Genomic DNA, 12,391 nt, shown 5'->3' with positions numbered 1-12,391 from the left:
ATGAGCACTTAGCGCTTTTGTAAAATAGAATCCAGATCTTGAGTTGGCTACTCAGAAAATGAGCACACAAGTACAGTAGAACCCAGATTATTTGTACCTGGGTAGTCCACAACCCACTGAAGTCACAGTAGGTTAGCAAATTAAGGATAAGATGATCAGCTGTGTGCTGAAGCTTTTATTCAGAGGGTATCAGTAATGCCAACTGTTGTGAAACCATAGCAAGACATGGGATTTCAGTCACAATAACTCCAACTCTCGATCTCCTGATCCAAACCTCAGATCTCTGGTTTTTCCAATCTGGTAAGTGGAGGAAAAGGGATGAGGGGCGGGGGAGAAGGAGGCATGGGCTGCCCGCTGCAGGCTGAGGCTTTGGGCCCTGTTGCCTTGCCCCAGGAGCTCAGCCACAAAATGCCATTGCCACCCATTGGGTTGGCAGGGACAAGGGGCACACTGGTCATATGGCACAACCTCTGCCTGCCCGGTGGCAGGAGGCACACTGGGGTCATGCAGCTGAGCTCCCAGGGCAAGGCAGCAGGGCTCAGAGCCCCAGCCCACAGTGGGCAGCCTACCTCTACCTCCCCACCATGCCTCTGAATGACCCACCCCGGCCCCTGCTTCTGCCCTACTCCCTCCCTCACCTCAGGGGCCTCCATTTTATCTTTGGGATTAGAAATACAACCCTGAAAAGTATCCAGGTTCTACAATAGTGACAACTTATGAAAAAAGTTACAGAACAATGTGCTGGTACACCCTATAATAGAGGCAGGCTAGACAGCCTTAATGATCATTGATGAGACTGTTCTTTTTCTTCCCTGAAGTCTTCTCCATTGCTCATTATGTACCCTTCCAACTTTTGGACCAAATGAAGCAGGGTTCTACAACTAATTTTCTCCTTCACTCAAATCCTGAAGTCTCCCCAAAGCAAATGTATCCTATGTACTAAATAAGGCAGAAGCCCTTGGGGGGGGAAAAAATCTACCTCATAATGCAGGTATACAGGAGGGCTGAATTTGGAGTAAAGTTTTTCAAGGTGCTCAGCACCCATTAACTCTCCTTCTGACATCACTAGTAGCTGTGTATTTTTTAAATCAAGGCCATTTATTTAAGTGCGTAAATATGGATTTAGAAGCCTACCTTTTAGTAGGGTAGGATTTTTAATGTACCCAAGTGATTTAGATACTTGAGTATGATTTTTAAAAACATCCAAATGACTTATAAGCAAAGGTCTTCTAGATTTTCAATAGGACTTTTGCTTCTCATACTTGGATGCTTTTTAAAATCTAACACCTGCTCCCCCCAAAATCCAAGCTTTGTCTTATCTAAATAATGGGGCCCATCTACTTAACAGATGTAATATTCACTTACCCTCAGCCATTCCAGAAGTATTGCTGGTATTAAGTTTGTTGAAACGAATTAGATTTCTTACTGCAAGGGGAAGAAGAGATCTCAGGCCTCCTGTAAAAGCCATCTCTTCACTCTTGAACAGAAGAACCGTAATGTTGTTATAAGGCTTAAACACATAGCTGCATTTTACTAGTGCTTCAAAATCAAATTTATTGCAGGACATCAGTTTCAAGGTTGGTGTTTCATCATCATATTCTGCAGAAATATCCTTCTCTGAGGAATTCTTAGTCTCAAGACAAAATGCAAATAACCAATTCAAAGGTTTGTTTCACAGAACAGTGTGTGATTAAAGGGAGTGTCGATCTCCTAACAAACGAATCAGAGTGCAGCTTATCTGTTTGGCTGGAATACAAAATCAAGTTAGCTTTTTTACAGCACTGTACAGTGTTATCATCTTTGTTAAGTTTTCAAATTCTAAAGTATTCATTCTGACAAACTTCTACTATTTTAGAACTGAAATAACATAAATGGGTTAGTCCACAAGTTAATTTACAGAATTGATTTGTATCTGAAAAGGCCCAAATAGAATATTAGAAATTTGACTTGGTGATAAAAAAATATATATTTTTTAACATAGTTGTTTTCTTAATAGTTTAAAATAAATTGTACTTTGCAAAAGTATCTACCATACAGAAAAGGATAGTCTCATGCTGATTTTTCCATAGACATCAAGAGATTTAATTGATCTGTCATACAATGAGAGTTGATTTACACTGGGCAAACTGACCATAGTTACTTGTATTGCCTACTTGACCCTCCTTTGACATTTTGTTGAGGTAGGCTAACAGCTTTTACCTTGATTTAGGTAAAAAGATCACACTGGTTCCTCTTTAACTTCAAGCAGCTTAACAGAGGTAAAAGGAGTTAATTAGATCTATACTGGAGAAAATCCTGAGAATAGGTTAACTAATACATGTTACTTAGCCGTAAAAAAAAAAACCTTGGCCCTTTCCTTCTAAGCTAAGCTAACCTGAGAGAAGAGATACTCAGCTCTAATCATTAACCAATTCCAGTTATCTAAGACTAGGTTCCACTTCTCATTTTTAAAAATAAAATTTGTAAAGAACCAAACAGCCTCCAAGAAAATCAAAGTTTCTCACCTCCAAGGCTATTTTTACCTCTGGAGAAGCCATTTTTATTATAACGCTTTAAGAAGTAATAATAGTTGTAAACATGGAAAACTCACTGCTGTACTTTTAAAAGCTGGTAAGTTAATGTACAATAAGGGGTGTCTTTTTTAGTAAATGTTAACTCTTCTGTTAAAATTCAACAGTGTTTTGGGTTATTACTGTAATAGTATAAGATCTACAAGAACCTTTTCATAAGAGGTAATGCACAAATGACTATGAGAATGTACATTTCTTGATAACATATTTCTTGTTAATCTGCAAAAAGAATAGATGGGCCTTGATTGTAAAATTCTCAGCAGATTTTATATCCACATTTCAAAATCCCTCCAAAAGTATCAGGTACTCCAATGTAGTGTTCTGATTTGCTCAACTGTGAAACTGAGATTAGATTTTTTGGTCTAGTTTTTAAACCTTCTACCATTAATTTAGAGGTGTTTATATATTAGGTTGTCAGCCCAGATAAATAATGTAGGGAAAAAACCCACTCTTTTAGTGAATTAATCCCTTTTCCTTAAATTCCTTCCTTTTCTCAGTTTATCTGGTAATTATTTTACAGGAATATGAGAGTTAAATGCTGCAGTGAGAACTACACATTGCCATGTTATCAGATACTATAGTAATACTTTAGATAACAGAGATAGAATAGAGCTATCACTATGTTCCAAAATTTAACTGCCAATTAGAACTACTTTGAAAAATCTTGATAACTGCCTGGAAGGATATATTTTACCAATATAACTCCTATCTTTATAAATGACTCCAGAGGAGACCCAAGGAACTACAGGCCAGTGAGTACAAATTCTGTTCCTAGTAAATTGGTAGTAACAATAATAATAAAAACGTATTTTAATATATGGATGAACAGGACTTGCTGAGGACAAATCATCAAGCCTTTATTAAAAGGAAGATCATACCTGACCGTAACAGCCTGGTATCTTAGGGGTTACCGTGATCTCCCCTAAGGCCATGCCAAGGTCCTAAAGGGCACCCTCAATTCTCACCCGCTACGTCTTTGATGGATAATATACAATAGGGAGGCTGCCTTTCTGTCCTCTTGGACACAGTTTCTGGCTGTATATTGGCCCCAGGGATCCTGCACCCCTATGGCACCTGTTCTGTATTGAGTGTTTTGGGGCACCCTCGCCTTATGGGCTATGCATGGCTCCGACCATCCCTTTACCACGCCCCAAGCCTTGCAGATGGAACTGACATTCTTTGGTCTCACACTGCACCCTCACTGGCACTTGGAGTTGGCACCCCCCCAACACTGCACCCTCACTGGCCTTCGGAGTCAGTGCGCCCCCCCCCCCATGCTGCACCTACTGGCGCTCTCTGCACTGAGCCTGAGTCCAAAAGTGGCTGCTGAAGAAGTGGCTATACCTGCCACACTGGGTCAGCAGCAAGATCTGCACATCTTACCAGCAGGGAGGCACCAAAGTCCTCTACGTGGGTGACCTCTGCAATGTCACAGTGGTCACCCATGCCTTCCACTTCCTGACCTGTCCCAATGAGCTGGACAATCAAGGCATGGAGCTTGGAAAGAGCTACAGGGGAGGGTCAGTTCCCAGCCCCCTGCCCCGATCCGTTAGTGGAGCAGCTAGCAGTGGATCAGGGCTGGGACCTGCCCCTCTCCTGCAGTTCCTTCCAAGCTTCATGCTTCAATTGTCCAATCAGGACCTACCCCTGACTGGGACAATGGGACAGTCCCTAGCTACCTTCAGGCTGCATGTGCAGACTTCCTTGTGCAGCCCAGAGCTGGCTAGAAATTCTTCCACTGAAAAACCAGGGATTGCCTACCAAGCCAGGGGCTCACTGCTAGCTGCTCCATCAGCAGATTGGGGCAAGGGACTGGGAACTGCCCCTCCCCTGCAGCTCTTTCCAAGCCCCTTCCCCTGATTGGGGAACCCCAACCAGGAGCTCCATGCTGTCAGGGCAGTGAGACATTGTCCCTCCCTGGGATCCGGTGGTGGAACCCATCCTGCAACAGGCAGCTCCCAGAGGCAGGGAGCAATGCCTCAGCCCCTGCCAGGAGATAGCTGTCTCCTGACCCCATGTTCCCTGCCAGCACCTGGGGTAGCACCAAGAGGGAGATAGAGCTCCCCCTGGATGCTACAGGGGGCTGGTGCAGGGCTGGAGGGGGTGGGACTAGACTGCTGCCAGGAACAGCAAATCTGGTCCTGCATCCCCACATGTGTAGACACCTGCCAGGGGTGGGTTCACTCTAGAGTAATTTATTCTAGAATAAACCCACCAAGCAGCATTTGCACATGTAGATGTACCCAAGGAGTCTTAGATGTTGTATCAAGTACTTAAATATTCATTAGAGTAGGAATTGGAACCCAGTTCACCTAGATTAGAGATGTAATTGCCAAGTTATAGCATCTCTCCACACCTCCAATTTAATTTCTCCCTGGTTTAATAATCAAGTATTTTATATGAATTGACAGATCTTCAATAGCTGAGATTTAAGAGGAGTCTATTGCAGAATATGGCATAGAGATCATGGCTTTCTCATGGGAGACATAAATTTAATTCAGGATAAAGAATTTGAATCCAGGTCACACTCATCCCTTTACAGGCTTTTGGGCTAGGGACAGATATTCAAAAAGCCTGAGCCTAAATTGATTCAACCCTCACATGTTAGTCTAACCTGGCTAGGCTGAACCGGTTTGTAACTGGACAGACATTCTATCTGGACTGAGGAAATTCAGGCACATGCCTGCAGTGGCTCAGACTAGAAGCTGGGGGCGGTGCTAGAGCAGTCCTCCCTTCCCTTCCACAAGGCTGAGTTTAGGGGAATTTGGCCAGGCCCTGGCAGGATGCTATGATTAGGGAGGTCTGCCTGCACCATCCCAGGTTTTTCCCCACTGGCTGCTCAAGGGGTGGAAGTATTGCCAGATGCCTACTAGCACTCTGAGGGAAGGGTGTGTGTGTGTAGTGCATGCATCTGTTCATAAATTTCATAGACATGAGGGCTGGAAAGGACCTTAGAAGATTATTGAGTACAGCCCCCTGCCCATGGTGCAGGAAGTCAGCTAGGGTCAAAGGATCCCAGCAAGATAAACATCCAAACGTTTCTTAAAAGAGTCCAGACTCTTGCACCACCACTGGAGGAAGTCTATTCCAGGCCTTGGAATGGACAGTAAAGAAGTTTTTCCTTATGTCCAGCCTAAAATGGTCTTGAAGGCGTTTATGACCATTGGATCTTGTTATCCCTGGGGGTGCTCTGGCGAACAGGCATTCCCCCAGATCTTAATGCACACCCCTTATATACTTATAGGCTGCCAACAGGTCACCCCTAAGCCTGTGCTTTTCCAGGCTGAAGAGTCCCATGGCTCTTAGCCTATCTTCATAAGGTCTGTTCTCTTGCCCTCTGATCATGCACATGGCTCTCCTCTGGACTCTCTCAAGTTTCTCCACATCCTTCTTGAATTGTGGAACCCCAAATTGGATACAGTACTCCAGCTGTGTACTGGATGCAGTACTCACCAAGACTGGGTACAGCGGGAGGATGACATCCTGAGATATGCTTGAGAAGAATCTATGGATGCAAGCCAGAGGTTTTTTTGCTTTACCAGCTGTGCTATTACATTGATGGTTTATGTTCATTTTGTGGTCAATCATGACCTGCAAGTCCCTTTCGACCGTGGTGCTAGCAAGCATAGCACTGCTGAGCCTAAAAGCATGATGTGGGGTTTTTTCCCCAAGGTGGAGTATTGCAGGGCACTATGGTGCCCTGCTCCTTTAAAGAGCTGAAACTGCTAGGGGAAGAGCCCTAGCAGTGAGTTGGAAGCCCCAGCTGCTGGTTACCAGGGCAGCCAGAACGAGCTAGGGGCCCACACCTACCACCGGTAAGCTGACCAGAAGGGGCAGGGCCTGGCTCATATATAAACCCCAGGGCTGAGGCCAGGAAGGCAGTTCCCTCCCAGCAGCCAAGGGGGAAGGAACTCTCTCAGAGCAAGCAAAGGGGAGAGGCCTGATTACCAGTAAAGTTTTTGATACTGGTGAGGGATGGAGCACCCCTGGTGTGGCTTGAATGATGTTATAGCCCAGGGGCTTGTGTTTTGTTTGCTGTTGTAGAAGACCAGTGGTTTGGATGAAGCTATTAGGGGAAGCAGGAGGCCTTATTGGGGGCCCATGGCAGCGTGGAGAGGGCATGGCATTTGGGCTGCGGAGAGCCCCGGCGCCAGAGGGCACAGCACTTTGCAGGACTGTGGAGAGTCCCGGCACCAGTTACGTGCAGCACTTTGCAGGGCTGCAGAAAGCCCTGGCGCCAGTGAGGCGCAGAGTGAGACAGGGCTGCGGAGAGCCCAGGGAGGACAAGAGGGCCAAATTACAACAAGGCCCAGACCAGACAACATCAGTACCATCTGCAAGGGTTGGGATGTGGTAAAGATGTGGTTGGAGCCACACATAGCCCATAAGGCTAGGGTGCCCAGAAACACGCATCATGACATCTATTTTGAAGCAGGACATACCAGAGGCCCGGTTCCATATTGAATGTCATCAGGTTTTTATCCACCCACTTTCTAAGCCTATCAAGGTCAGCCTGGATCACCAGCCTGTCCTCAGGTGTGGATGCTCTACCCCAAAGTTTGGTGTCATCAGCGAACTTGGCCAGTCTGCTTCTGACACCAGTGTCCACATCATTAATGAAGATGTTAAAGAGTACAGGTCCAAGGATGGAGCCTTAGGGGACACCACTGGACACAGAGCACCATGATGTTTCACTTCCGTCAACTACCATTTTCTGGGTCTGACGTCGGAGCCAATTTCCCCAGCCTTTGGACTGTGATGTAGCTGAGGCCACAATTGGCCAATTTTTCCATGAAATCATGGGACACCAGATCAAAGGCTTTTTAAAAGTCCTGATATATTATATCAATCTCTTCTCCCTTGTCCAGGTGATATGTCACCTGGTCATAGAAGGAAATGAGACTGGTCAGGCAAGAAGCCCATGCTGGCTATCCCTCAGGATGTCTAAAATGGTTTCTTTAATAACTTTTTTCCAAAATCTTTCCAGGGATTGAGGTCAAGCTGATTGACTTGTAGTTCCCCAGTGTAAGGGGCTGGAAGACACTTACCCAGGATGCCTTACCAAGCAGGAACAAGGACCTTACTGAAGCAAGACTTCCATGCTGTGGTGGGAGCTCCCAGTTCACCCCAGTCCAGCTTTACCACCTCAGCAGGTGAGATGGATTGGTGCCCATCTGCCACCAGGGCAATATACAGGGGCAAGGGAAAGAGTGAAAGGGGGAGGAGCGAGGACGAGAGGAGATGGCAAGAAGTAAGCCTGAGGGTAAGAGACACGGGGGGAGTATGGCAAGGGTCAGGTAAGCATCCAATTGGGCCCTGAAGAGCCAGATGAACCACGCTAAAAACGGGTGAAGAGGAGGGTGCTCCTGAGCCATTGGCTCTGGGTTTTTTGTTGTGGTTTGCCAGTTTTGTTTTGTTTTTCTTGCTCTGCTCCAGTTCCGGGGAGGCGCGGATCCATCGCTGCGGGCTGTCCATTTCAGCCTGAGACAGCTGCGGCAAAATGAAGATTTTTAAAAGGAAACAGACGACTCCCAGGTGGAGGGAAGAAGGATCCATTGCCCCAGTGGCTCCACTGTGGGACCCGGGGATGCAAAGCTGGTACAAGCCAGGAGAGAGTGACGGGGAACACCAAACCCTCCCCACTACATGCTGCCTATCAGTGGCAAGGATTTCCCCTGCTTGTTAAGGGGTCAGATGCCACCAATTAAGTCTGGCAGGGCAGAAATTAGCAGAAGAGAACAGCAGATTCCCCAATGTGCTGAGGAACACAAGGAAAACCCAAGGCTGTGAAGAAGCCACTGCCACACCTGCGGAATGATGGGAACCCAAGTGTCTTGAAACTTGGTTCAGCAGCAGTCAGACTAAAAAGGAGAAAAAAAACCCCAGAAAAAAAAATATAATAAAAGGAAGGGAAAAAAAGAAAAGAAAGAAAGATTTGCCTCCGGATGATTATTTTCCTCATCCTTTTCCAGGGTTTCGGGCACCGGGGCAAGGACCGGCGGTCAGTTGAGCTGGAGGTGGGTAGTAACTGCCTCCCTTTCAATAACATTTCTTCAACATCAAAGTTATGGCAGGCGAGAAGAGAGAGAGCGTAAGACCCCACCTAGACCGACCACAGGCTGTAGCCATTCCAAGAGGGTGGGTGGATATCATCAGGGTGTAAGGGTACACACCCATACCCGGTGGCTACCGGACACCCAGATCTTCTTTCCCCCTTCTTTTGAAGATAGGCGGCACATTGGCCTTCTTCCGATTTTCAGGTACTTCACTTGAGGGCCATGAGTTCTCAAAGATCCTTGCCAGTGGCTGGGCTATGATGCCTGACAGCTCCTTAAGTACTCTGGGGTACAAGCTGTCAGGACCAGGTGACTTAAAGGTGTCCAGCCTCTCAAGGTGTCCCTTTACATAGTCTACACCGATGCTGGGTATAAATTCACCCTGGCCATCCCATATCATGTTAAGCAGGGCGGTCCCTTTGGGCTGGTGAAAAACTGATGCAAAGTACCCATTAAACAGGTTGGCTTTTTCTTGGGTGTTGGTTGTCAGTTGTCACATTCAGTTTAGCAGAAGTCCAATGGTACCCTTGCTTTTTTTCTGACTCCCTACATATCTGAAAAGGACTTTTTATTGCTCTTGATACATGTAGCCAGCTAGAGTTGGGTTGCAGCCTTGGCTTTCCTGGTTCACTCCCTATAGGTATTGACCAGTTCAGAATACTCCTCCTTTGTGGTGTTTCAGGTCTTCTATCCTTTATAAGCTTCTCTTTTTAGATGTAGGAGGTCCACAAGTTCCTTGCTAAGCCAAAGGGGTTGCTATGCCCTTTTGCTATCTTTCCTCCAAGATAGGATGGACACCCATTGTGCTTTCAGGATTTTTCCCTTGAGGAACAACCACACATCTTGGACTCCCCTCCCTGTCAAGTCATGGCTCCTTAGGGCCTCAACAACACGCTTCCTGAGCTTGTCAAAATCAGCTTTCCTAAAGTTGAGGATTTATGCATTGCTGACTGACTTGTCAGCTTTGGGATGGATAGTAAAAGTGATCAGCTGGTGGTCACTGTCTCCCAACTTTCCTTCAATTCTTAGGCCACTGACTAGATCACCCCCTTTGGCCAGTACCAGATCCAGCAGCGCTTTACCTCTTGTCAGTCCATAGACTTCTTGAGTCAAGTAGAGCTCATTCATGCACATGAGAAAGCTTTGTGACTGTTCAGATTTGGCTGAGTGCTCTTCCCATGAGATGTCTGGGTAGTTGAAGTCTCCCATGACAACCATGCACTGAGAGCGTCCAGCCTCAGCCAGTTCCCTGGTAAATTCCTGGTTAAGCTCTCGTTCCTGATTTGGAGGTCTGTAGTAGACTCCTACCATTGTGTCCCCTGTGCCACGTTCCCCAAGTATTTTAACCCAGAGGGTCTCCAGTCATCCTCCATGGGTGACGATGTCAGCTTGCAGGGACATGTAGCTTTCCTGGTCATAAAGGGCTACTCCTCCACCCCTTTTTTCCACAAGATCTCTCCTGTACAAGGTATAGCCATCTATACCTGTGGTCCTGTCGATGATGCAGAGCTTTTCAATCTCCCTCTCGCTGCTTCTTCATACTTTCTGCAGCAGACAGGCAAGCAAGCCAGCAGGGGACTGATAACAGTGTTTCACCTCATCAGCAAAACAATATCCTCTCTCCATTAGTTTAAACTCCTCTTAAACAGCTTACCAGCTGATCTCCTGATTAGCTCCAAAAAGCCCTAAGTGTTTACTGTTCTGTCTGCTTGTCCCAGTGAAATTGGAGACACACACACAGAGGCACCTCTAGGCATTAGTTAGCATACCACATGCCTAGGATCTGTTGGGCTGGGGTCTGTGCTGTGGGAGATAGGAGGGAGGCAGGGAGGGGAGGATCCCTGCTTCTCCAGCAAGCAGTGAGGGAGAGGTAGGGCAGAGGGAAGCCAGCAGACTCTGCTGTACCTGCAGTCTCTGCTGGAGCTCCAGCCAGGGAGCAGAGGGGAGGGGCCAGCCCTGCGGTGAAGCCCCACCCAGCTCAGAGAACATGCTGGGATGCTGGGGAAGTCTGGTTTATCTTAAACCAGCAAGGGGTCTGGGACAAACATTGCAGAAACTGGTTTGAGCCAAATCAGTTAAGTCTGATACTACATTCACCCAGGTTTATCTCTAACCAGTTTCAGCCATTTTCAAACTGGTTTATGTGCACTGAACATCTTTTCTGTTACAGGTTTCAACCAGTTTCTGATCACTTAAGCCACTGTGTGTGTAATGTCTGTCCCTAGCCTAGGAGGCAGTTAGTGGGGCTGGCAGAATTACTTTCTGTTTTTCTTTTTTGTGCATGTTCTAAAAACACATACGTGATCATATGGGTAAGACTGAAGGGCAAGGGTAAGTGAGCCAGAGCAGAGGAATGAGCAAGGTACTAAACCTATGCAAGTTTTAAGAGTTCAGCATCTGTGGGTATGCCCTGCACCAGAAATGTAGGGACCTCAGGAACGTCATAATTAAAATGTAGGCACATAAGGGCTTTAGGCATCTCTAAGGTTAGATGGCAGCTAATGTGGTATTTATAAATGTAATTGGGGCTGGAATATTGGACTTAGGTGCCTAAGTCCCACTTGTGAATCTAGGCTCCTAGTTTTAAAGTAACATATAGTGTTGGTAAATTATTAATGAAAACTTTAAAAGTTAACTTCCCAAAGTTATCCTGCCAAAGTAGCCTGACTCATGTATTTTAGATGAAATTTAAAATCACATGACCATCTGTAGCAATTAAAGTTCCTCTCATCAGTTTTCGGACAGAGGTATCACTTTCACTGTTCTTACCTTAACTTCAAAAAGTTATATTTTGCTTCTCTAGTTTTCCTTTCCAGTTTCAATAAGGTTGTTGGAGGGTTTCTTTTCACTGAACCTAAACACTGTTAAATGGCAGCAACTGAAAAAGCACACTAGCACCTCTTTGAAGCCCTTAAGACAGGGTTGGGCAAAATGTCGCCTGGGGGCCAGATGCAGCCCACCAGGCCATTCTATCTAGCCCACAGGGCCCCTAAAAAATTTAGAAAATTAGTATTTATCTGCCCCTGGCTCCCTGTCATGCGGCCCTCGATGACTTGCCAAAACTCAGTAAGTGGCCCTCCTACCGAAATAATTGCCTGCCCCTGCCTTAAGTGTTAGATTCTTAGCACTTTTGAAAACCAAGGCACTTATTTAACTGCCTGATCAAATATAAGTTTTTTGTTGTTGTTGTTTTTACTTTAGGTACTCAGGTTTGAAAATCTTGCCCAACATCAAATTGTTTTCATCATATTGCATAACTTTAATTTTACTTAAGTGCACAAATCTTTATTGAAAGTGCACAAAGATTTTATTGAAATGGTCAGCACTAAACAAATACTTTTCTTTTTGGCTGCTCATATGGAGGTCCAACATATTCCTTTGCAAAGTTTAAATTTTAGGAATGTGAACTTTTATGATCAGTGTTTATGCTGTCTAAAATATTAATGGCTCTCACATTTAATGTAACAACACAATGAAGGACAGGATATTCTGAACTGTACTACCAAGTCTTGGCAAAAGGTGGAGCTTCAAATCTGGAAAACATGATTATCCGTAAGAAGCTATATAAATACAAGTATGGATTGGAGTGAATCCTGAGCTATGCGACTTAGAGGATACCCATAGCATCCTCATCAGCAACACTATTGCATTCAGATTACATATTTTTTGTTTTTAAAAATATGCATTTAGAAAGATTTTCTCTCCTTGGTGATGCTAATCTGGGAAGCACATCCAGGAATGATAGCTTGGAAAGCTGAACCCAGT

The 12,391-nt window shown here is 45.5% G+C and overlaps 1 protein-coding gene and 1 long non-coding RNA gene across 4 annotated transcripts in view; one reads left to right on the top strand and one right to left on the bottom strand.

The window, feature by feature from the left end:
* CUNH14orf159 (chromosome unknown C14orf159 homolog) overlaps window positions 1–2,580 on the bottom strand; it is a 49,417-nt gene extending 46,837 nt beyond the window's left edge. For all 3 annotated transcript variants that reach the window (XM_019552408.1, XM_019552410.1, XM_019552411.1), the window contains exons 1-2: window positions 2,505–2,580; window positions 1,366–1,477 (exon numbers count right to left, since the gene is read on the bottom strand). In XM_019552408.1, the coding sequence (XP_019407953.1) occupies window positions 1,366–1,477; window positions 2,505–2,537 (145 nt within the window). In that variant the 5' untranslated portion in view covers window positions 2,538–2,580. The remainder of the gene's footprint in view (window positions 1–1,365; window positions 1,478–2,504) is intronic.
* A 4,963-nt stretch (window positions 2,581–7,543) lies between these two features.
* LOC109320952 lies at window positions 7,544–8,445 on the top strand. The gene is made up of 2 exons (XR_002103896.1): window positions 7,544–7,723; window positions 8,007–8,445. It is a non-coding gene; the product is annotated as an uncharacterized LOC109320952 (long non-coding RNA).
* Window positions 8,446–12,391: the final 3,946 nt, after the last annotated feature.

This window comes from Crocodylus porosus, unplaced genomic scaffold (genome assembly GCF_001723895.1).
Source record: "Crocodylus porosus isolate Cpor-Errol unplaced genomic scaffold, CroPor_comp1, whole genome shotgun sequence".
Classification (NCBI taxonomy): Eukaryota; Metazoa; Chordata; order Crocodylia; family Crocodylidae; genus Crocodylus; species Crocodylus porosus.
The sequence above is the reverse complement of the archived record's forward strand: the minus strand, read 5'-3'. Positions and strand labels throughout refer to the sequence as shown.